The 21167-nt window shown below is 39.8% G+C and overlaps 1 protein-coding gene across 2 annotated transcripts in view; it reads left to right on the top strand.

The window, feature by feature from the left end:
- Nucleotides 1-79: 79 nt before the first annotated feature.
- The window catches only part of BMPR2 (bone morphogenetic protein receptor type II), a 107593-nt gene continuing 86505 nt past the window's right edge, over nt 80-21167 (top strand). The window contains exon 1 of one of the 2 annotated variants that reach the window (XM_014954444.1): nt 80-1210. In XM_014954444.1, the coding sequence (XP_014809930.1) occupies nt 1135-1210 (76 nt within the window). In that variant the 5' untranslated portion in view covers nt 80-1134. The remainder of the gene's footprint in view (nt 1211-21167) is intronic. The other variant, XM_014954443.1, reaches the window with a different exon arrangement.

Below are 21167 nucleotides of genomic sequence, written 5' to 3'. Positions count from 1 at the left end.
GCCGGCGGGCGGGAGGGGGCGCGGGGCGGCGGCAGCGGAGGAGAAGAGGAGGGGGGGAACCACCTCCGGCCCTCGTCTCCCGGCCGCAGCACGGCAGCGGGCACGGGAAGGAGGCGGAGCGGCGCGGAGCTGCCCCTCGCCGGCGAGCCCGGCGCTGGGGGGCGGGGGGGCTGAGCCGTTCCCCGGGCGAGCGGAGACCTGAGGGAGGAGGCTGGGCCGGGGGCTGCCTTGCCTGCCTGGCGCTGTGGAAACTCAGGGAGGGAGGCGGAGGAGGGGCCCGGCGCCGGGGAAGGGCCTCCGCCGCGCTCTTGCCCGCGGAGGGGAGCCGGGTGCCTTCGCAGCTGGAGCCGCCGAGGAGGGGCCTCGCCGCCCGCCGCCCCGTGCTCCACCTTTGTCGGGGTGGCCGGGGGTGGCGTCGCTTCTGCGGTGGTTGGCGGCGGGTTAGAGCCGGGGGTGCGCGGTGGAGCCTGCCCGTCGGGGGAGACAGATGGGGCCGAGATGCGGCCGCAGCCCTCGCCCTGAGAGCGGAGCCGGTGGCGCCTGGCCGCGGAGGGACTGAGGGGATCGCCGCCGCCTTCCCGGCAGCGCGAGGCAGCGAGAAGACCAGAGACCTTTAACGGGATGGGACGCGGCTCCGCCGTGAGCCCGTAGAGCTCGGTTGTCCGTGGCCCGGCCGGCCCGCGGGGGCTGCCCTGACTGACAGTGCTGCAGGCGCGGGGCCGCCGCCTGGATATGTTTCCTTCTCCACCGGGCCGTTTCTTCGGTGTGGCGGAGCCGCGCAGGAAATAAGCGTGGTTCCCAGCTCCCCCGGGAGCCTGCCGCCGACCCCCGGCGGGGGGGAGATGCCCCGGGGCCGGGGGGCAGGAGCAGGCTCTTCCCCAGCCTCCGCCGAGCGGTGCCGGCGCCCCAGACATGAAGGGTGTAATGGAGTAAGAGGGAAGACGGCTCCTCGCATCTGCCATTTGCCCTTCCAGGCGGGATTGTAAACCCAGAGAGCTGAGGAAGGCTGTGCGAAAGAAGGAGGAAATTCCTCTCGTCGGGATTTTTTTTTCCCCCCTTTTTGGTTTTGTGGTTTTTTGTTGTTTTTTCTTTTTCTTTTTTGTTCTTGTGGCTCGCTCCCCGGGTTCCCCAGGTATGACTGCCTCACTGCAGCACCTTGTGCTGGTGCTCCTGCTCTCCAGTGCCACCCTGCTGCTCAGCACTGCGGCTGGTAAGTAGCCAGTGGGTGTAACGAACTAGCCATTTTGGCAGAGGGAAGGGGGTGTGCTGCTCTCAAACCTCCCACCTCCAGGACATCGCTTATCAAAGCAGCTCTGTGTCCTCCGTGTAGCAAAGGGTAAGTGACACCATGGCCAAAATTCAAGCCACATTGGACCTTGCTGACCCGCACTGGCCAGGGGACATTTGGCTGGTTTCAGCCTTGCCTCGCCTGCTGGGCACCGGTTTAATTAGAGAGGTGTGAATAATGAATTATCCGTGACTCCGAGCCATCCATGGAAAATTCAAATCAACCTGCTTTTAGTTTACAAGACGTCAGCGAACTATCTGCCAAGGGAGAGCAGGGGGAGAAAGAAAAGCCAGACTGCGTGTTGGTGGGGGCTGAGGAAGGTGGGGTGGAGGTGATGCTGGTATTAGGGCACATCTGTGTCTCCTTAAAAAAGTGGTGTGCATCCATTTCAGCAGCCAAGCCTGATAAAAGTTTTGAAATCCCCATACGTTGAAGCGTCTCGGAGGATAAAATCTGCTTTATTGTGTAAATGAACTCGACCTGCATTCGAGATGTGTGCTTTGCCTAGATCTGCTTCTCTCGGCTAATAACTTAGTTCAATTTTGGAAAAATATATAATCTTTTTGTTTTGCATACCTCGCCCTTTGTAAGGTGATGCAGGAATTTTTAATATATATTTTAATCATCATCAGAGCTGTGCCTGTTTTGCTGTGGGATCTTTGGGCACAGCCATTTTTAATTTTATCAGCATTGGTGCTTTTAGGGGGCCTTAAACATGTGCTGCAGTTTTACAGTAATGTATATTCTTTTTCTTGGAGGAAATACCCGAAGAAAAAAATTAACTATTTCAATTGTCACTTGTAATTATAAAACAGTAACACAAAACACTGCTGAGGAATGCTGAAAGATCTTGAGGAGTTGTGGGGGTTTTTTTTTAACAAGAAGTTGGAAGCATATATGCTAAGAGCATCCTTATTCATATTTTTGGACATTCTAGACCTATTTTTAATTTTGCTCGGAAGCTCAGTGTCAGATATTTAGGATGTTTGGCCATGATACTGGCAGAGAGATGTGTATTGGTCTGGCATCCTTTGGTTTTCTGTCATGGTGACAGATCTGTATGTTGGAGCCTTTTGAGGGTTACCCAGCTTTGTTTGGTACTAACAGCAGTTCTTCTTGCTGTATGCATTTTCCAGCAGTTTTGGAAGACTCCTAGGACTTTGGTGTCTTTTGATTAATCAGGATCCAATTTGCAGTGCTTTTTGAGTGTTATTTTATAATCTCTTGTATATAATTCATAAAGGAATCCTTGTAAGAAAATTGCTTTATCTTCCTGAGGTGACCAAACAAGCTGATAGTCGTTCCCATGTTACATTTCAGTGAGATCTTAAAATTGATTTATTTGTCAAGGGTGAAGGTACGTGGTGTCATTTTTAGGAAAATCCTATAAATTATACACGTTTGGGCAGTTTCTCTATCGCTGTGACTAGATAGTCTCTGATTTTCTCACTTCTGCTTTTTAAGAGGTCTTTTTCAGGAAGATATTTAAATTAAAAGATTGATGTTACATATATCATCCTGACCTTTGGCTGCCATTATTTTAGATTGATGTCTGCAGCGTCTCTCTGTGGTAGTTTATGAGGAGTGTTTTTCCTTCTTTTTTTTTTCTTTTTTTTTTCTTTTTTTTTTTTCTGGAAGAAGGGACTTCTGAAGGTCAAAAGTCTTGGTATTAAAGCACGTATGAATCAAGAATGTCCAGCATCGCAACTTTTCTTTCAAATGTAATTTTTAAAATGTGAAGGCTTTTTTTTTTTCTTTTTTTCTCTTTCCCTTTGTGAAAACTTCAGTGAGTTGGTAATTTCTCTGGCCTGAAAAGGGTTACTGAAGGAGGGAGTACAGATTTGAAGGAGGCCAAGGGCTGGGCAGGTGCGGTAGGAGCCCATTTGCACGGTTTTGCCAATTCACCTCAATCCTGGCCTGGCAGCAGCATTCCCAGTATTTCAGTTCTGGTTTTGCCTTGTTAAAAAGGGTATTAACGATACCAGCTTGTTTGGTTGGTTTGTGAATAGGAACCTATTTTCCCATCGTGATTTATTTCTTAATTGTGAAATTTTAACAACCCACATTTTAAAAAACCTTGGTTGTAATCCTCTGTAAAAGTAGTTACATGGCTGATTTGAGCTTTAGTTAAAGCAATTAACGGTTGATTTTAAGTTTACAGGGCATTTCAGGAAAAAAATGTCTATACATGGGGAGGCTACACTAATGTGTAATTCTGCCCTTTTATGTTCATGAAAGAGCCAACACTCACTCTTCTCTTCCCCTCCCCCAAAGTATGAACTGTATGCTCCCATCAGAGTGAAAATCCTGCCTTTGTAGCTTTGAAAAACCCTTATTAATTCTTACTTCTGAGTAGTGAATGGATACTATACCTCAGCAGTATATAGAATCAAGTGTTTATAAACGCAAAATCATGACATCAGAGGGAAACTATCTTCATAACAGGTTTGTAAATTTCTGTCTGGAGGAGAATATCTGGACCTCCCTGAGGAGAGCTCCACAAAGACCTGGGCTTACTGTGGGCAGGAAAGGAAAGATGTGAAGATGCATAAAGAAAAAGACAAAAAATTCTTACAGTGGGGCTGTAGATGACAATTTCACTCATAATCTGGAATATGAATGAAGAAAGAAGGTAGTCCTTTTTTCAGCTTTATAACTGAAGACGTAATAAAGAAATAGCTCTAGATTCAAAATTATTTCCTGATTATTAGGTAAAAAATATTACTGGCTTCTTCCATAAAATCTAGACCCTTACAGGTAACTGGTAACTCTGCATTTAAATCATATATTACTCCCTGTAAAAAGAAATGCTACAGTAAGGATGTTTTACCTATTCTAGTCTACAGTAAAAATTTGAGGGGTTTAAAAAGTTATATTGGCAAAAAAATGGTTTGTGCCTCTGTTCTTTATTTTGCAAATGACTTGAAATACCTTTTATAAATCTTTTGTTTACTATGAGACATTTATACGCCCTTATATTTTAGAGGATTCGGATGCGTTAATCTTGAGGGTTGTGCCTGAAGAGGCGGTTGGTGAAGCTTGGAGCTGTTCCCCAATATTGCCAAAGAATTTTGTTTGGGTGTTCTTACAGACGTGGTATTAAAGATATAATCTCTCCTCGTTTCACTTGCTTGCCTTCTGTGATATGCAATACTAAACCACTTTTCCTTCTTTATACATATACGTATACAGTGTAGACAGCATTCCATTGTCTAATGTGTAAATTATTTGCAGAAAGTATAAAGTGAAAATTAAAGCAAACAGAATATCCTTTTATCTTTGGAAGTCTTTTCGTAAGTCTGTATCTGCGCGGTTCAACAGGCCCACGAAATTTTCAGTGTGAATGGAATTGGATAGAGATTGAAGTATTTTTTTTTAATGATCGTTTTAATTATTAATTACAATGAGTGAACTGAAGCATCTTTATCCAATTCTGTTTTGCCAGTTAAAGTTACTGTAGTGTCTCAGCATAATTTGTTTGAAATATGAATTGTGTGACATGAGGAAAAGCCTCCTTTGGCTATATTCAACTCAGTTCTTCTAATTCAGTGTTTTGAATTAGTAAGTAACTCTATGTATCTTTCATATTAAACAGGTTTTTTTAAACCTATCTGCGCCCCAATATCTGCTTCTTTACTGGTGCTGTACTCATTACTTACGGCTCATTCAGATGTGATCTAAAAATTACATTCATTTTTCTGTTTGACTCTCAGAAGTATTAGCCCAGCAGATGGAAACAGACTGTTTGCTTGAGGGGCACGACTGGTATGTTTGATGGATAACCACATGTACAAGCGCAGCCTGTATGCCAGGCTAGGGCTTCCTTAACTGTCTAGTTGTGTAAAGAGAGAGTGTAGCTCTGAAAGCACAGGGTTCTGCACAGAGCCGTTCACCTGCCTGAGAAGAGCCTTTTTTCCATGAGGTAAATAGGCCTCTATGAACCTCTGATATTTCAGCTAAGCTGCTTCCAGTTTGCAAACAAAATTCAGTACGTTGGTACTGCACTGTGCAGTGTAGGCATAGCCTGTGAGGAAATGGAAGCTGCAGTCATTTGGTGGCCAAGGAGCCCCAACTTCAAGCTCTGAGACACTACATTGATACCTCGCTTCAGTATGAATGCTTTTACCCTCAAGGGAACCACGTGTAAAAATTTGGCTAAATTGTCTGCCTGTTCTTCTCTGGGGAAGGGAAGCAAACCTCACTTCACCATGGACAAAGACAAGCATAACTCTATTTCTTATCATTATTCGTATGGTTAACTTTTTACAAAGTGGTTGTTTTGATGACACCTCTCTAGCTAATATTATGAACGTCTCTAAAAAATAATTTGTTAACTTTTATATTGCCATCCCCATGCTTTTTTGTTTGCCATTAAGTATTTCTCAGTAGTCTGTGTAGTCAGTTGCATTTTTTCCTTGACAGACAGCACCTTTTTCTGCCTTGCTCACCAGAGGGAAGAGAAAGCTCGTCTGTTAGGTTCTCCAGAAATGTTTCATTCCTAACAATACAGTGCATGGTTTACTGTCACTGGAGCTATATTGAGTTTGGACTCAGTCTGGCTGTGCCATGAACATGTGTTGTCTTTTTCTGAGCAGAATCTAACTTTGCCAGCCAGGGCTGCAGGCAAGCAATGTGTAGAGTTTCATTTGGAACAAAATGTTTATGCCCTGAGTAAAAAAATCTTGGTGATGCTTTACATTGGATCAGACAGGAATCTGTGCATAGCTTGCATGCAGTTTTAAGTATTAATTTTATTAAGCTTGTGGACTTAGTGGAACTGCTCACTGCTTGAATTTGAATTTAAAAATAAGTGAAATTGAAGAACTGTTCTCCAAACAGAAAATCAATTTGAGTACTGAAATGTTGGTGGGTGTTTTGTGTTTTTTTTTTTCTCTGAAACATAACTTCACAGAAGTTTAAGGCTGGAAGTGACTTCTGTTTACTCCATGGTCTGGTTGCATAAGTACAGATAACAATGTTTGTCTGACATCTCTAAAATCTCCAGTGAAGAGGGATTTCACAGCCTGTCTAGGTAGTCTGTCCTGTTACAGTGCTTAATTATAATGTTTTTCATAATGCAACAGTAGTAGGTTTTTTCCCATTCTATTCTAATTCAAGATTGTTTAAGATATGCCCTAATTAATATGTGGTAATCCATCTGAACGTATGCAGTATGCAAATAGGCAATTGCAGGCGATCGTCAGTCTTGACAAGTTCACATGTTGAAGCCTAGTGTCTCAAACTTGGCTACAACCATTTGCAATGGGAAGCTTGAGCATTGACTGTCAATGTTTTAAAATGAAATTTTTGCAGTTTTAAAATACTGTTTTTGAAAAATTATGCTCTTCCTAAAATTTTGATTTCTAACGGTGCCCTCCTGACTCAAGGGGTCTGTTACTTGCAGAGCTGGGCTGAGCTTAGCAGCAGGAGTGGAATCTGATAGGAAAGGTGAGTCTGGGTGTGTGACCAGGAGGAGGAAAGGCTGGCAGGACAGGAGAGATTTGAAAGGATGAAGGATTCAATCTGGTTGCAGTGGGATGAGAATCGAGGTGCATTAGCCAGACAGAGATGGCGTCCTACATTTTTCAGACTTGTTTGGAGAATGACTGCCTGCTGTTGTGTGGCGGAATGAAGTTTTTGTGCTGGGGGAGACAAAGAAAGCGTAGTTGCAGGTAGCAGTTTTGAAGATTTCCATTCTCTTTTGTGAGAGCGAATAAGAGACCTAGTCATTTAGATAATGCCTTTGCCCACTTCCTGTTCCCTCAGTCGCATACGTTTGGAAACCACAAGGGTTTTGGGTGGTGATGGCATTTTATTCCAAGTCATTGGGATGTGTCAGTTTTGTTGATTGTCTTCTTGGGTTTGCATCAAATTGAATTTTTGGTTTCGAACGCTAAAGGTGTCTATCTTCTGCATCTCTAAGTACTTTGTATCTTCTCTTTTGATTCTTATTTCTGTGAGATAGGGAGGGAAAAATAGGTACTATGAACACAGAAGCCTGTCATTGCCATCTGCAGACCCATCCATCTCCACCATTAATTTATGAATCTGCCGGCCAACTTCAACCATATGTGAAAGATTCTAAAAGTCTCAAGAGATTAATTTGCTGCGTTTTTTATGAAAAATATGAACTGAATAGGGACAATTCCAAAGTAGAGAATTCCCAAGGGGAAAGGGGAGCAGAACTCAACCCAGGTAATTTTCTTCACTTAAACCTGGCTGCCGAGTCAGCTCAGGGATGCTGGCAAGCGTGTTGGTGCACACACTGTTCTGGACTAAGCACACTATATTTTTGTCTTCAGTTGGTGTGCCTTAGGAGATCTGGGGGAGAATTGGGGATCCCTTTTGTGGGGATCCCTTTTATATGCAATTAGTCTGCTGCTTGTGAAACAACTTGTGTTTGTGAGACAATATAGTAGGCAATTGTTTAAACTTCCAAAACAATGCCCAAATCACTTTACTGAATGTTTGTCATCAGTTTATGACTACACAATGTGTACGAGAATGCATACCAAAGCTTGCAGTTTATGGTATGCATTGTTTTTCACACTTTCAGAACTGGCTTTAATTGACTATTCTGTACATACGCTTAGCTTTAGTTCAGGTATCCCACACATTAAACTTTCTTATGATCTTTTTCAATGTTACTGTAACTTATACCTTTCCTGCGTTCCCTCAGAATGTTTTTGTTGCGTGTTATACTTGCTTGAACCTGTGAAGTGCATGAAAAATTGTTTTATTATTTGTGTTAAGCAGGAGTAATGGAAAGGCATGTGTTGTCACCTCCTGGGTTCAGGTAAATGGCAGCCAATGACACAGTTACTGGTGTGGTCAACCTCCCAGCTGCTATCCTGACTGTTACCAGCAAGTGTAATGCTAGCAGCGATGCACGGCAGTGATTACTATTACATTTAGCCAAAAGCTGATGCTACATTTATGCTCCTCCTTCTACTATATATACTTTTTTCTATTTTGAGTTGTGAGCAGGATGGGTGTAAGAAAATACGAGTAAGAGGCTTTTTTTTTTTAGCGCGTGAGATGTCTGAAAGTATAATTGTAGGTAGTGTATGTTAATTGGGCTCTTAATTTATACATTAGAGAATGCAGCACTTAATTAATATCAAAGTATTGGGCGTTGGCAGGGTCATCTTCCAAGCTCATCGTTCTTGGCGTGAAGTACATTTCCCTCTGCATAAGTCATAAAGGTCAGGTTCACCTGGTGTGAGAAGCTTTAATGTAGTTCAGTGACAAGAACGAATGACTGAACATGCTCTACTGCTCTTGCTTTTGCCTTATCAGACTTAATCAGTTTGGCATGGTTTCTGTTAAAAATAAAACTGCTGCAACCAAAGCAGCATGGGTATGGATACTTGAAACAAAACTCCTAGACCATCCATATTAGAGAACCTTAATTAGGCTTTCCAAGAATTTAAGCTAATCCACAATCCTTCACTATTCTGGAAATGTGTTAGACTTGACAAACGTGTATCAGGAAAAATAATGGGTCATACTACTGTTAAAGCTATTTTCTGTAGTAATGATTGTGTTAAATGAATGGTCTTGTAGGGGTGTGTTCAGTTGTCCACTGCTAAAAAACGTTTGGTTTTGTTAGTGATGGAGTGGTTCCATTGTAGTTCGTTTGTTGCTGAACCAACTTGAAAATTAATCCTTCTTTCTGGTGCTATCCTTCAGAGAGAAGTCAGTAAAGCTGATTTAGTTGTGAGGCATTGTGTTCCTGTATCTTCTAAATTGCACAAATCTTGGTGTGGACATACTGTACGCTGTAGATAAGTGCTACATGTGAACTTTGCCAGTCCTTTTATTTGTTTAAAACCTAAACCCTAGAAATTATTTTTCTATATTTATTTGCAGACAAGGAACCTTCTTAGCTGAAGAGGTTTTTTTATGGTTAACAGTTCTTAAATATAAATTTTCGTTATACTTAGCTGTCTGAGATATGAATGGCATGTAGAGCCAATATAGTCAGCTGAAGAAAACGTAAGCTTGTAGTAGGAAAATTGTAGCACCAGTCTTTTTAGTTAGACTGTGGCACCACCATATATATATATGCAAAGCAGGCACTTAGCCCAAGAACAATCTTTCTGTATTAAAATAATTTCAGTTGCAATCAGAGAAGGATAAAAGGAACCCTGTAATGAAGTTCGTCCGGATGCCACCGCGGTGTCAGTTTCTTATGTTTGCATGTTTCAAGTTCTTTTCCTTTATTTCTAGCCGTAATGGCCCAGCCCCGGGAGCTGTAGCTGGAGCAGCTGCCTTGATTGAAATAGCCACCCTGGCCCGGGCTCTGCCAGCTCTAAGAGGAGACCAGCGCCGGGTCAGGGCACACGCTCCTGTCTGGCAGGGCTTGCCGCTGGTATTGGAGCAGGACTGGGGCTGAGAAGTGGAAGAACTTGTTCCAGCACTCTGTGCTACTCTTACTCTGCTTTGCAGGCTGGGATGAATGACTCCGTGAATCTAAATGAGTGGAAAAAAAAGATGTGGAGGCAGTTGATTTCTGTTTAAATTAGGCTAAATCATTTCTCATGCTTGGTGCAGCAGTATTTGGATTTCTCTGTAAACTTTTTGGGATGTTTCTGTAAACTTTTTTATATAGAACATACGCAAATCCTCAATTCCAGTGTGTATTGCGAAGATACAGCAAAGATGACTTGCAATACATACATAGGTGTGTGTGTGTGTATGTGCATATATCCTCATGTACTCAGTATGTAACCAAAATTCGAGCATACCAATCTGCTTCACTGCTAAACCCTAACATTTTAATATTAGCAAATTAGCTGTTTGCTTATTGTTCTTAATTTCCAACAAGTCCTTATAAATAGCTTATTTTGTGTGACTGGTAAACTTTACACTTATTAATTACATCCAGATTCTATCAGGACCTGTTAAATAATTTCTCTTTTAGTTATACTAAGATGAATCTGGCCTAATTAAATTTTAGTTAAATTTAGCCTGTAGTAGTTAATGCTGTTGCAGCAGAACACAATTATTTGGCCACAGTTGTTTAACGTTGTTTCACCTAAGAATTTAAAATCTGGTAAATATTTTTTCCCAAATTTTTCACTACAAACCTAGAAATATCTTCAGTGGCAAATACAGAGAATTTCTTTGCTTTTATTGTTTCCTGTCAGAGAAGTAGTGCCAAGTAGTGGTGGAATGGAATGTAGTTAAGTGAATTTAAAAAATGGGGAGAAGGTGTGTAAAATAAGGAAGACTAGTGATACAATAACAGTATATTAATGCAAACAACTTCATAGTTTCACTTTGAGAACGCAAGAAGATTTTCTTTTCCCTTTCCCATGTTCAAGGCAAAAAAACCCCAGCCCAAACCAAACCAGTGAGGTCCTAAGACACTGGAATAATAAATAGTGCCATAATACATGAGACCAGCAAGCGTGTTCTGAGCAGAAGTCACTTTGCTGAGGAAATCTGGAGGCGTTTAAGAGGGAATGCAGTAAAAGTGATGTTGAATTGGGTCCTGCTGAGGAAGAGAAGCATAAAATGCGAAAGCAACTATTCAGGTGTCATGTACTTTGAAGGAGTCATCAAAACAATGTCCTTCATCTTGAAGCATGTGAAGGTCTGCAAAAGGAGGCAGATATGTCAAAGTGATATCACGGAAAACAACTTGCTTTTCTCAACTGGTTTTGGAATGGTGGGAGAAGGGTTAGTAACAAAAGAGCTGAGCTGAGAACATAATAAGGCATGCAGAGGAATAAAGAATGGGCTTTTAACATGGTGTAAACAGAACTGTGAATGGAGTTGGTGATCCAGTAAGGAGGGAAGAAGATAGATGGAAAAGTCAAAAACTCCACAGTTAATTAAGATTCTCACTAAAAATTGTAGGACCAGTAGGGAAGAATGGTGAATCCAGAATTTGTCTCCCAGAATTGTGTCTGAGCTGCACTGCATAGCTAGTACCCATCAAAATAGCAGTAACAGGTTTTTGCTTGAACTGCTGGGAGTGTAAAGAAACAGATGAAAACTAAAATTCTAACTTTTAAAAAACATTTTTATGTGTCAACGCAAAACTTTACTGAACATATTTTTATACAAAAAACATGAATAATTCACAGTTGTACTAAGTGAAATAAGAATTTGCATAGAATCTCAATCCTTTTGATGACTTTACTTCCTTGTATTTGGTTAGGGTTAATCTTCCATAAAATTCTTGTTACATATTTTTGAAAATCAGTGCAGTATCTTAGGTAATGCTTAATTTAAGTCATTGAATGGCTATGGAGTTATAAAAATAGTACGTAGGTTTTAATGTTGCTTTACTACTAACAAGAAGAGATACAGCTCCTCTTTGGTGGCAGGTTTCTTGTATTTGTTGTGCATATGGTATCTTTTCTGCCAGTCTTCAAATCTTAAAATGTAGTTAAATCCGTAGTTTTCAGACACCAGGATTCAACATACATTTAACGACACTGTTACATATCACTTGCAATCTTCCTGCAATATATTCATGCATATAACACGAAATAAAAACCAAACAAAAGACATCAACAGCCTTTAGCCACCTAATTGAAGTTAATCAAGATAATTCTAAATACTTAATTTCTTACTCTATCAGCTAGCTTGTCTTCTATATCTGATTACTGAGGGGAAAATTAAAATTTATGTGGAAGTTCTGTATTTAAATGGAAATTGAAATAAGTAATTTTTCCCTTTTTGTGCTGAAGTGATGCTAGTTATGAGCCTCTCAGCGTTGCTTTTTTCATGAATTTTTGTGTTAATGCTATAAGCTTAAAATGAGAATTGCTTTGGGACAATGAAGTTCAGTACAGTTATGTTCTATTTTCAGATGCTTATTATACAAGATACTGTTGTAATCCCACCAGCCTTTTTAGTATTCCTCTTTTGTGAATACTTTATTCATTTATACAATTTTACAGGTAGTTCTTGAACTTGACACAGATTGCGGAGATCAGGCATTCTACTGAGACTATCAGGAAACGCTGAGAAGTAAGGCTGTTGCTGTATCCTTGCTTCTCCAGATAAAACTAGACATCCTGGCTGAATGTTTACCAGTCTTATTACAGGACGAGATATTTGTGTCTTGATTCTTTTCCTAGACTTGCCCACCCTTCTCCACCCTTGGTTTTATTATTCTTTTACAATGGTTAGAACAGGGATGTAATGAATTTACCTTTATGTTGCTGACATGTGCTTTCAACATATAATCGCAACTAAATAGTTTAATGTGGGAATGCCACATAAAAACAGTTATTACTTTTAGCTGAAATATATAATAACAAATGAGGATGACGTATGTGATGGAATCTGATAGTAAATTCCTTTGTGGCAACTACATAAAGGAGTTAGTTTCAGTGCTTAATTGATAACACCGGGGCTTGCTTCACTTCCGTGAGGTGTGGGAATCCAAGGTGCAGAGGTAACTACATTCCATCAGGTTTCAGTCTAGACAGGCAGAGAGCATCATTCATTCTGTACCAAACAAGGAAGGCTAATCACCTTCTTTAAAAGTGACCTTGCAGCTAAAGAATGTGCTGTGGTGGGCACGTGGAAAGGCAAGTCAAGAGCTCAGTGTGATCACCAGTAGTGCTCTTCTAGAGTTAAGGGTCTTGACTTGAAAGCGTACTATCTGGATTGCAGAACGTTGGTTTCTTCTCATTTCATACAAGTGGTGTTTTTTGAAAGAAATGGTTTAATGAAGTGCTGTACAGTTAATCATTTGATTGAAGGAAAAGCCTGTTATCTAGTTGAGGTGGGAGGAAGTTTGAAGTACACTTTTATAGCAAAAAGTGTTAGGAAATACTATTAGAGACTCATCTCCCTCTTTTAATTGAAGAGTAGTAGAGTGAGCTTTGACTTTTTCAAATAAGATTTCCAACAAAAGGGCTTTTTTTTTTTTTTAAGTGAATGTGTCTATCTCTAAGGCGTATCAAAATGCAAAGGTAAAGTGTGATGTAGCACAAGCTGAGCTGAGTTTAATTAGTTCTGTTGGATTTGTCAGCTTGATTTCTGCGTAGACAAGACCAGAATCAGTTGAGGAAGACTGCTGGAGGAGGCGGGGGGGAAATGGTGAAGCTATTGAGGAAAGTGTGGAAGGTATTTTCAAGTTTTCTTGGTGATGTGAGGAGAAACAGTGAGTAGCAGATACTCCTGATAGCACAGGAGGCAAGAGCAGTGAGATGCACCTTGACAGCTTGAGGATAAATATTAAGAACTCATGAACAAAGAGATGTAAAGGAAGAGGATCAGTTCAGATGGAAACTAAATGGTTTGCAACTGCTTTGCTTTGATTGCCTGTGTGCATGCTCCTAACCTGCAATAAGTGTAAGATAGCTCTTGGAAAGAAGTTGTTAGCATGTACGTGCGAAGTTGCTGCAGAATATTTGTTGTACAGTAAATTCCCACTGTAATTTCCTATTTTATCTGGCTTGGTGGACATCATTCCTTCTCCCTTATCAATTGCTCTGCTTGAGCAGGACATGATAATTCCTCTGCAGTTTAAGCTCCAAGTGGAGCACTTAAAGAAGGGGAGCTGCAAATGTTGTATTTAGCAGAGGATAAGCATAATTCTGTGCTTTTGTTTTCACTAGCAAAACCAGTTATCTAGAAGCAGAGCATTAAAAACAAAATTTGAAATCAGTCATAAAACAAAAAATGTCTTTATTATAACTGTCTGACCTTAATTCAGCTGCTTTGTGCATAATTGTGACAGTTTTTCTGAAGTATTTTTCTCTGCAGGATCTCTGTCTTATTTAGTGGAAAAAAGGGGTAATTTCAAGTCCTTGCAGAGAATAGACTTTCACAGTTGCAGACCTTCCTGCTTCTCTCTTCCCCTTGGATGGTATATCCCCCAATTCATTTGTGGTTCTATATGTGTGCTTCTTTACTGATATTCTTTTCTTTATTGATACTGTCTTCTTCATTTTCACTTAATCGCCTTATTTACTGCAAAAAGACATTTTTATTTAAACTTGAGCATTACTGTTTTATGCATTTCTTTGCTTTAATGAAAAGAAACGAGTTGTATCATGTTACTAAAAAGAGATCTTTGATAAGTGCTCAGATCAACTGGGATGAATAAAGGAAGTGCAAAAGACTGAAGTTTATTCTTCCCTAAAGGAATGCTTAGCTTCCCTGACTCTCTGGAATGCTTTCTAAAAGTGGGGCGCTCTTATTTTTCTACTTTTATTGCCTTGCAGAACACAAACTCTGAGAATCTTGACTGACAGATGTGGGATCCTCTGTGAATGTATATTTTGTTCTGGGGGAAGTGCAGTGGGGTGATTAGAGGCAGTATAGGACAGTCATTGCCTACATAAAATTGGCTCAGTATAGCCCATGAGAGGTGGCTCATCTACTAAACATGCATGAGCTTGAGTGAGTAATTGAGGAAGCGATTTCAGATATATATTTAAATAATGCTTTCAGAAGTATCATATGAAGCTTTGGTTAGGATTTGGGGAGTGGGGCAGTTCAAGTAAAATTTTGTGAAGGGCTATTCCAGTCCTTAAGGAAGATACAGGTTCCATGCCACAGATTTCCAAACTATTTCTCCTATAGTGCATTAAATTAGAAGGTTTGAGGACTTTTGAAAGGCAAGAGGGTAATATACTTTTTTCACCATGTGTAGAAAGCCAAAATTATTCTCAGCGTTGTCGACTACTGGGAGGGGGAAGAGGGTGTGACAGTTGAAAAAGAAAATCATCGTGCTGTCTTGGAGATCTGTATCTATTCATTAGCGTGATAGCGGATACCTTTTCTTGTAGTTCTGCTGGAATTATTTTGAATTCTCATCTTTGTGTTTAGAGTTGTATTGTGCAAGACTGATGAGATCAGGCTTTGGAAGTTAGTTTAGAACTGCTGTAGCCTTTGCTTGCTCTGCCCTTCCTATCCTTCCGGTTTTTATTCACAAAATGTATACAAATGTGAATACAAAGATTGTCCTCATCTCAGATGTCTCCGTTTGAGGAAAATGGTAGAGTTCCTCTCTCCTGTCCCATACCTGGCATATGGTAGCATTTATCCAGTTCTGTTAAAGAGCGCAGAAGATTTATTTCAGCGTATGATAATAAACCTCATGTAGCTTTAAAATAAACAGGATTAAACTAGAGTCAGAGTTAACTGGGTCTTTAGCAATGATACTCCTAGAGAGAAGCTTTTAAATTCCTCCTTAGTGCTCCACCAAATACTCACTTCTGGTTATCAGCAGCTGACAAATCATCTAGTCCTGTCTGTCTCTACGAAGGATTCCTGTGCTTGGGTTGTCCTAAGTGCAAATGACCACACCAAGTAGCAGCGCTTCAGCAACACAATCAAAATATGTTTGTGTGAGAGCTGCATCCCCTTTGCACTTATTAGTGGGAGCACCAGCAGCTTAAATCTGGATCCCCTGCCTGGCCTGCTGGTTCATGTTCAGGGCCTTACCTAATTCAGGCTTGCTATTTCTGTGCGGAACAGAAATAGATGCATTCAAAGGTAAAGTTGCCTGCTGCCCTCCGGGGCAGAAGTTGGTTTGGAAGCACTATTCGGCTTTTACTTTGAACCTGTGACAGTACTGAAGACAGCGAATCCTTGCAAGCTGCAAGCCCAGATATTTTGTAAAAGCAGCTGAGGGAAAAGGAAATAGTAGTTACGGCTGCTACATAAGGCGAAGAAAGGAAACGGGAGCCTCCCTCAAGTGCAGCCACTAAGCAAAATAGTTAAAAATAGCTGCTTTTCCTTTCTAAGCAATTGTCTAAGTTGCCATAAATGTTGTTGTTTCTTGGGAGCTGGAGACAAGTCTCATTCCCTGGATTTTCTGTTCTGAGAAACCAGATGTGTTTTGAGAACTTGTGTTGCATACACCACTGATTATTGCAGTACAGATGTTTAAAAAAAAAACAAAACAACCCACCATTGAAGCCTAACCATGACTGTAATGAGGAAAAGCATCAGAGGACTTAAAAACTATATAGACAATGGATGAAAGGATGATCACAGTGAGATGAAGTATCTTGCTGTTGCTTAGCAAGCCACCAGCAAAGAGGAACAGATCTCTGCTTTGCTGGCTCCCAGTCCGTTGTCATCCACTTCACAATTTTGGGTTTTTCATTACAGTCCCAAATTGGTGCCTTTTGGAAACATTTCATAATGAAATGCTGGCTGGGAAAGCATTGTAGTTATTAAAACTACACTTATGGAAAAAAAAGTTGTGAAAAGTGGTGATTTTATTGCAAAACATACAATATTAGGGATACCAATTTTTTAATGTAATTGTGTTTTCAGGAGGTTTAGAAATGTATTTATTAATTTCTAACCACTTAGCTGCTCTGTTTCAATTGTATACATTTTCATTTGAAATATATTTTGGAGTGTTTTACCTTACTGCTGTTTGAATTCTGCTTAGTTAAACTGAATTTTTTATAATGGTTGTTGACCCCTGAATTTCTTTGACTCGTTACCCCAAGCAGGCCACAGATTCCAAATATCTGTGGTTTTGTATCATCCACTCATCCTCTTTGTCTGTTTGATTGAACTGCTCCTGTGAAGTTTAATAAACAGCTAAGCCAGCTGAACAAATCAGTAAATATTTTTTTTTTTTTTGTAATATGTGCTATTGCCCAGATACGTGAATATATTTTAATGATTCAGCAGAAGTGTGGTGCTTATTTGATAGGCACATGGTGGGATGGATGTTCCTTATTTTAGATGAGAGTACATTTCTAATCTTCAGTTGTATCTATATTTAAATTAGCAAATCCAAGTGTCTGTACTCTGACATGCTTTCACTGCATTTCTTAGAAGCAGCAGTAAACTAAAACATTCTCTATGTAAACTTTTTTTCCCCCTTTTCTTTTGCCAGTGAGTATCCTTGGTTTTTTTTACTGCAAGAGAAAACAAAGCGTAGGGACATGAGCACATTGCTGAAATTTCATTATTCTTATTTCCTTTTTTCATCCTTGTGTATTTCCTTTGTGCACTTCTCCCCCCTCTCTTCTGTCAAATGTTCTCCAAGTGCCTGTTCTACCTCTGTAGGGGAGAGAATAGGTAATTTGAGTTTTCGCATTATCCAGTTAAGTTGCTAGAGTGCTTTGGTGTCTAGTACTAGAATATATAAAAGTACTCTGAGCCCTGCCCTCCCTGTAGATTTTAAGAAACTCCTAGACACAAATTTAAATGAGCATATGAAACCCTAAAGGCATTTTCTGTTAACCTTTTCTGAAGCTATTAATTTTTCATATCTCAAGTAGTGAGTTTAGTATGAGGGAAACCAGTGGGCTACTACCTGGGAATCAGTAAAAGTGGATTATATGGGTTTCCTCATATATTGCTAATTTCTCAGTGCAGCTTGGTGAATTCTAAACTATATATACTGTGACAAAACTTCAAGGTAGTTGGGGCTATTTTTTCTATGTAATCAACTGATTTCTATTCCCTTCCTATTTGCAACAGCCATTGCTAATAGTGAGCTTTGTAAGTTTTCTTGAGGCTTATAGTGTGACAGAGGTAGAGCGGGATGATTATGGTCTTAAAATTAGTGACTTTGGAATTAGGAGAGAACATTTTAAGGCATCTTTGGAAAGCTGGAACTTGTAGCATATAAATTCCAAAAAGGAGAATGTAGTGTTATTCAATTCCTGAATTAAAATTGGCTAATTACCAAACCTTACGCTATTGCCATCAACCATTATGAATAGACCATGGACACTGAACTCCAGTTTCTTTCCTGTGGGAGAAACATGCTAACTAGGTGCAGATTTCAAACTGTATTAATGAAAAAGTACAGTAGATTTTTCAAGTGTCAAAATCTCTTGTGCCATACAGATGAATAGTGGATTAAACCAGAATAATGTATGCCATATTATTGGTTCATAAGCAAAAAGAGAAGAGATCTGTAACAGAAAAGGTTATTTCAATAATCTCCTGCTTGGAAGCACAAGATATGCTAGTGAAGTGCAAGAATGATGATAACATAATTGGAGGTAAATGTTTTTCCTTCCTAATTTTCCTTTGTGTCTGAATGACTGAAGCTCTAGGCTCTAGACTGGTGCAAAGAATCAAGAGCTATGTAATATAGACCTCTCTAAGCATATGAAAAAAAGAATAATCAAATTTGAGTTAGTTGCTGGAACGGTTGGACAGAGAGGAACTGTTTTCTGCTTGAGGTCTTTGTAGATTTCTTAGTAAATCTAAGTAGTTGACTTTTCATGTTAGCCTGAAACAATCACAGTATGTGTATAATTACCTGTCTCTGCCATGGTATGAACTCTGTTTCCCTCAGAGATAGTTCTGTTTGTGCCAAACACAGACGAATCTGCAGAGAAGCAATATATTAATTAAAAATACATTGTATCTTACCATTTTTGTTTGATTTAATTCTCTAAATACTACTGAATATAAATATAAGCTAATCATTGAAGTAGCTGAATTGTCTTTTAAAACCAGACATTTGAAGTACTGGAATAAATCTGTTTCATTAAACATTAGGACTCCTCACAGTCGTTTCTCATGTGAAAGATTAAGTCTTGCCAGGGATGGGCACTTTCTTTAATGAAACGTCTGTAAGCTTTTGTTTTCTTTAAAACGAGTATTCCCTGCTACTACTATCCTCACGAATGCTAAAGAAAAACAGATTTCTTAGTCTGTGTTATTCTAAGTGCAGATAACAAGCAGGGAGTATATCCTGGTGAGATAGGGCTGTGTTATCTACTCATTTTTCTGATGAGTAATTGAGGCATAAAGAGTGGCTTGCCTCAAATAGTCTTTGGTGGAATTCTGCTTGAGTTTTGCACTTGTAGGCTCGTCCCGTAGCCATTGGATAATTCTTGTATTCCCAGTTCTGCCCAAATGATTTCATCCTATGGGATAAGAAATTATTTTAGTTTCAATTTGTAAATTATTGCTTGTCTTGTTGGGAGATTGTTTGGTTCCATAAATGTGCGTTGCTAGAAACCTTGGAGTCTGTATACATGTACAAAGACTTTCTCCCCTGAACTGTTGCACCTTCTCCTGTAATCCTGATTCTCCTTATACCACATTTCACATCTTATCAGTATCTTTGGATGAATTAGAGGAGTATTTAATGATGTTCTTAAAATTTAGAGGTTTAACTCCACTTCTTGCCAGGAAAGAAACTACAAAGAGTACTAAAGAAGAATAAAGCAAAGACTGAAAAAAAATTAGTCTTACAGGCTGTCTTGCATCCAGATACCCTGGTGACAGCTGCCTGCAATAAGGATATGGAAGCAATTAATAAAAAAAACAAAACACAACCCAAACCAAAAAACCACCCTAACCCAGAACTTTATATATAGAAAACAAGATGTCATTAAAAAATCTCTTGCTGTATGCTTTTAACCTAGCAGTTTATATCCTACTGTTTTCTACTACAATAATATTTTTTTCCTAAGGAGAACATTGCGACCAGAAACATAGAATAAATGCCAGGTACCTAGAGGGTGAGGTGGGGGGGAACAGTTGCTTCTACAAAGCAGAGTTGTTCTTTATTGGAGACTACAAGCGTTTCCAATGCCTCTTTTCTCTGTTTCAGTTGCATCTTCTCCCTGGCTTTTGATCTTTTCATTTGTTTTTGACCTTCTTTGCTTTTGTCTGCTTCTCTGAAAAGTGGCACCACTGCTGCTTTCTCCACTGGCCTGTATTCTGTCTTCTCTCTGCTTTTTACACATTAGCGTTCATAGTATTTTGGTTTCTTCCTATTATGTGTGCTTTCCTGGCAAGAGCAAGGAGCTTGGGAGAGAGTCATGCTTTTATTTCCAGTTTTACCAGAGTTAGGTGCTTGGTTGCTGGAGGAGGAACCAAAAGTAAGTTCACCTCAGCCCGTTCATAAAGCACCTGAGCACATTTTTATGTGCCTATGGAAGCAGAATTATGTAACAATCCAATCTCCTAGAGAGGCTGTAGAGCATGTCTAATGCTGCTGGTCTGTGAAAAATTGAGTTTCCAAACTAACAGCCTCTTCTGAAGTTTTTCAGAGGCCTATAATTTTGGTACTTTGTCAAGAAAATGAGCAATCCTCCCTCTATTCCCCTTCCACTTCCCCAAAAGAAAAAAAAAGCTAGCCGCAAACCGACCAAAAGCCACACCCTTGGTATGAGGCAGCCCGTCTGCCACATCTTAAATTCAGCTTCTTCCCGTTTTAGAATTTGTCAACAGAATACTTTCAAAAAGTATTTTAATATGGACTTCACAAGCTATTTTTTCTAGTCTTACTTTCAGGCATGACAGCGTCATTTTGACAGAGTCTGTTTTTCGCTTCCACATAAAATTGGAGAAACACTTGTATGAAATCTGTGACCACACTGATAGTTTGGCAAATGTCTCAAGCAACCGAAAATAGAGTTCTTTTAAGATGTGTCAGATCCTTAATTACAGGCAGAGTTCCAGGCTTCATTATAATAAATGTAATTATTCCCTCCCCTCTCAATTTAAATTAAAAGTGAGTAAATATAAATAATGTCAACCCAGCTATCCCTCAATGCTGTCCTTATTTGGCTAACATTGAAAAGATGGTTAACAATGCAGTTAGTTTAGAAGAGGTCCTAAAACTTGAATTTCAGGTTATATATATGAACATACTGAGGTGAAATAATGTGAAGATAAACTACAACAGGAACACTTGTGGTGGTGGTCAGTTTAACAAAACCAAATCATGATAAAAAGCCAATGAGAAATCAGACCTAGTGTGTTAATGGAAATATTCATAACCTATTTGACCGAATTGCCATCATGTCATCCACTGTTCTGCAGTTTTAATGAAAACATTCCTTCTGCTTGAATTTGTTTTGTAACATTATAAATAAATAAATAAATAAATAAAACCCTCAGTAAAGTAATTTCATAGAGCTGATGCGAGAAATCTGTAACTCCTAGCAAATTTTTT

The sequence above is a fragment of the Calidris pugnax genome, unplaced genomic scaffold, assembly GCF_001431845.1.
Source record: "Calidris pugnax isolate Ruff unplaced genomic scaffold, ASM143184v1 scaffold103, whole genome shotgun sequence".
NCBI classification, from domain to species: Eukaryota; Metazoa; Chordata; class Aves; order Charadriiformes; family Scolopacidae; genus Calidris; species Calidris pugnax.
The sequence above is the reverse complement of the archived record's forward strand: the minus strand, read 5'-3'. Positions and strand labels throughout refer to the sequence as shown.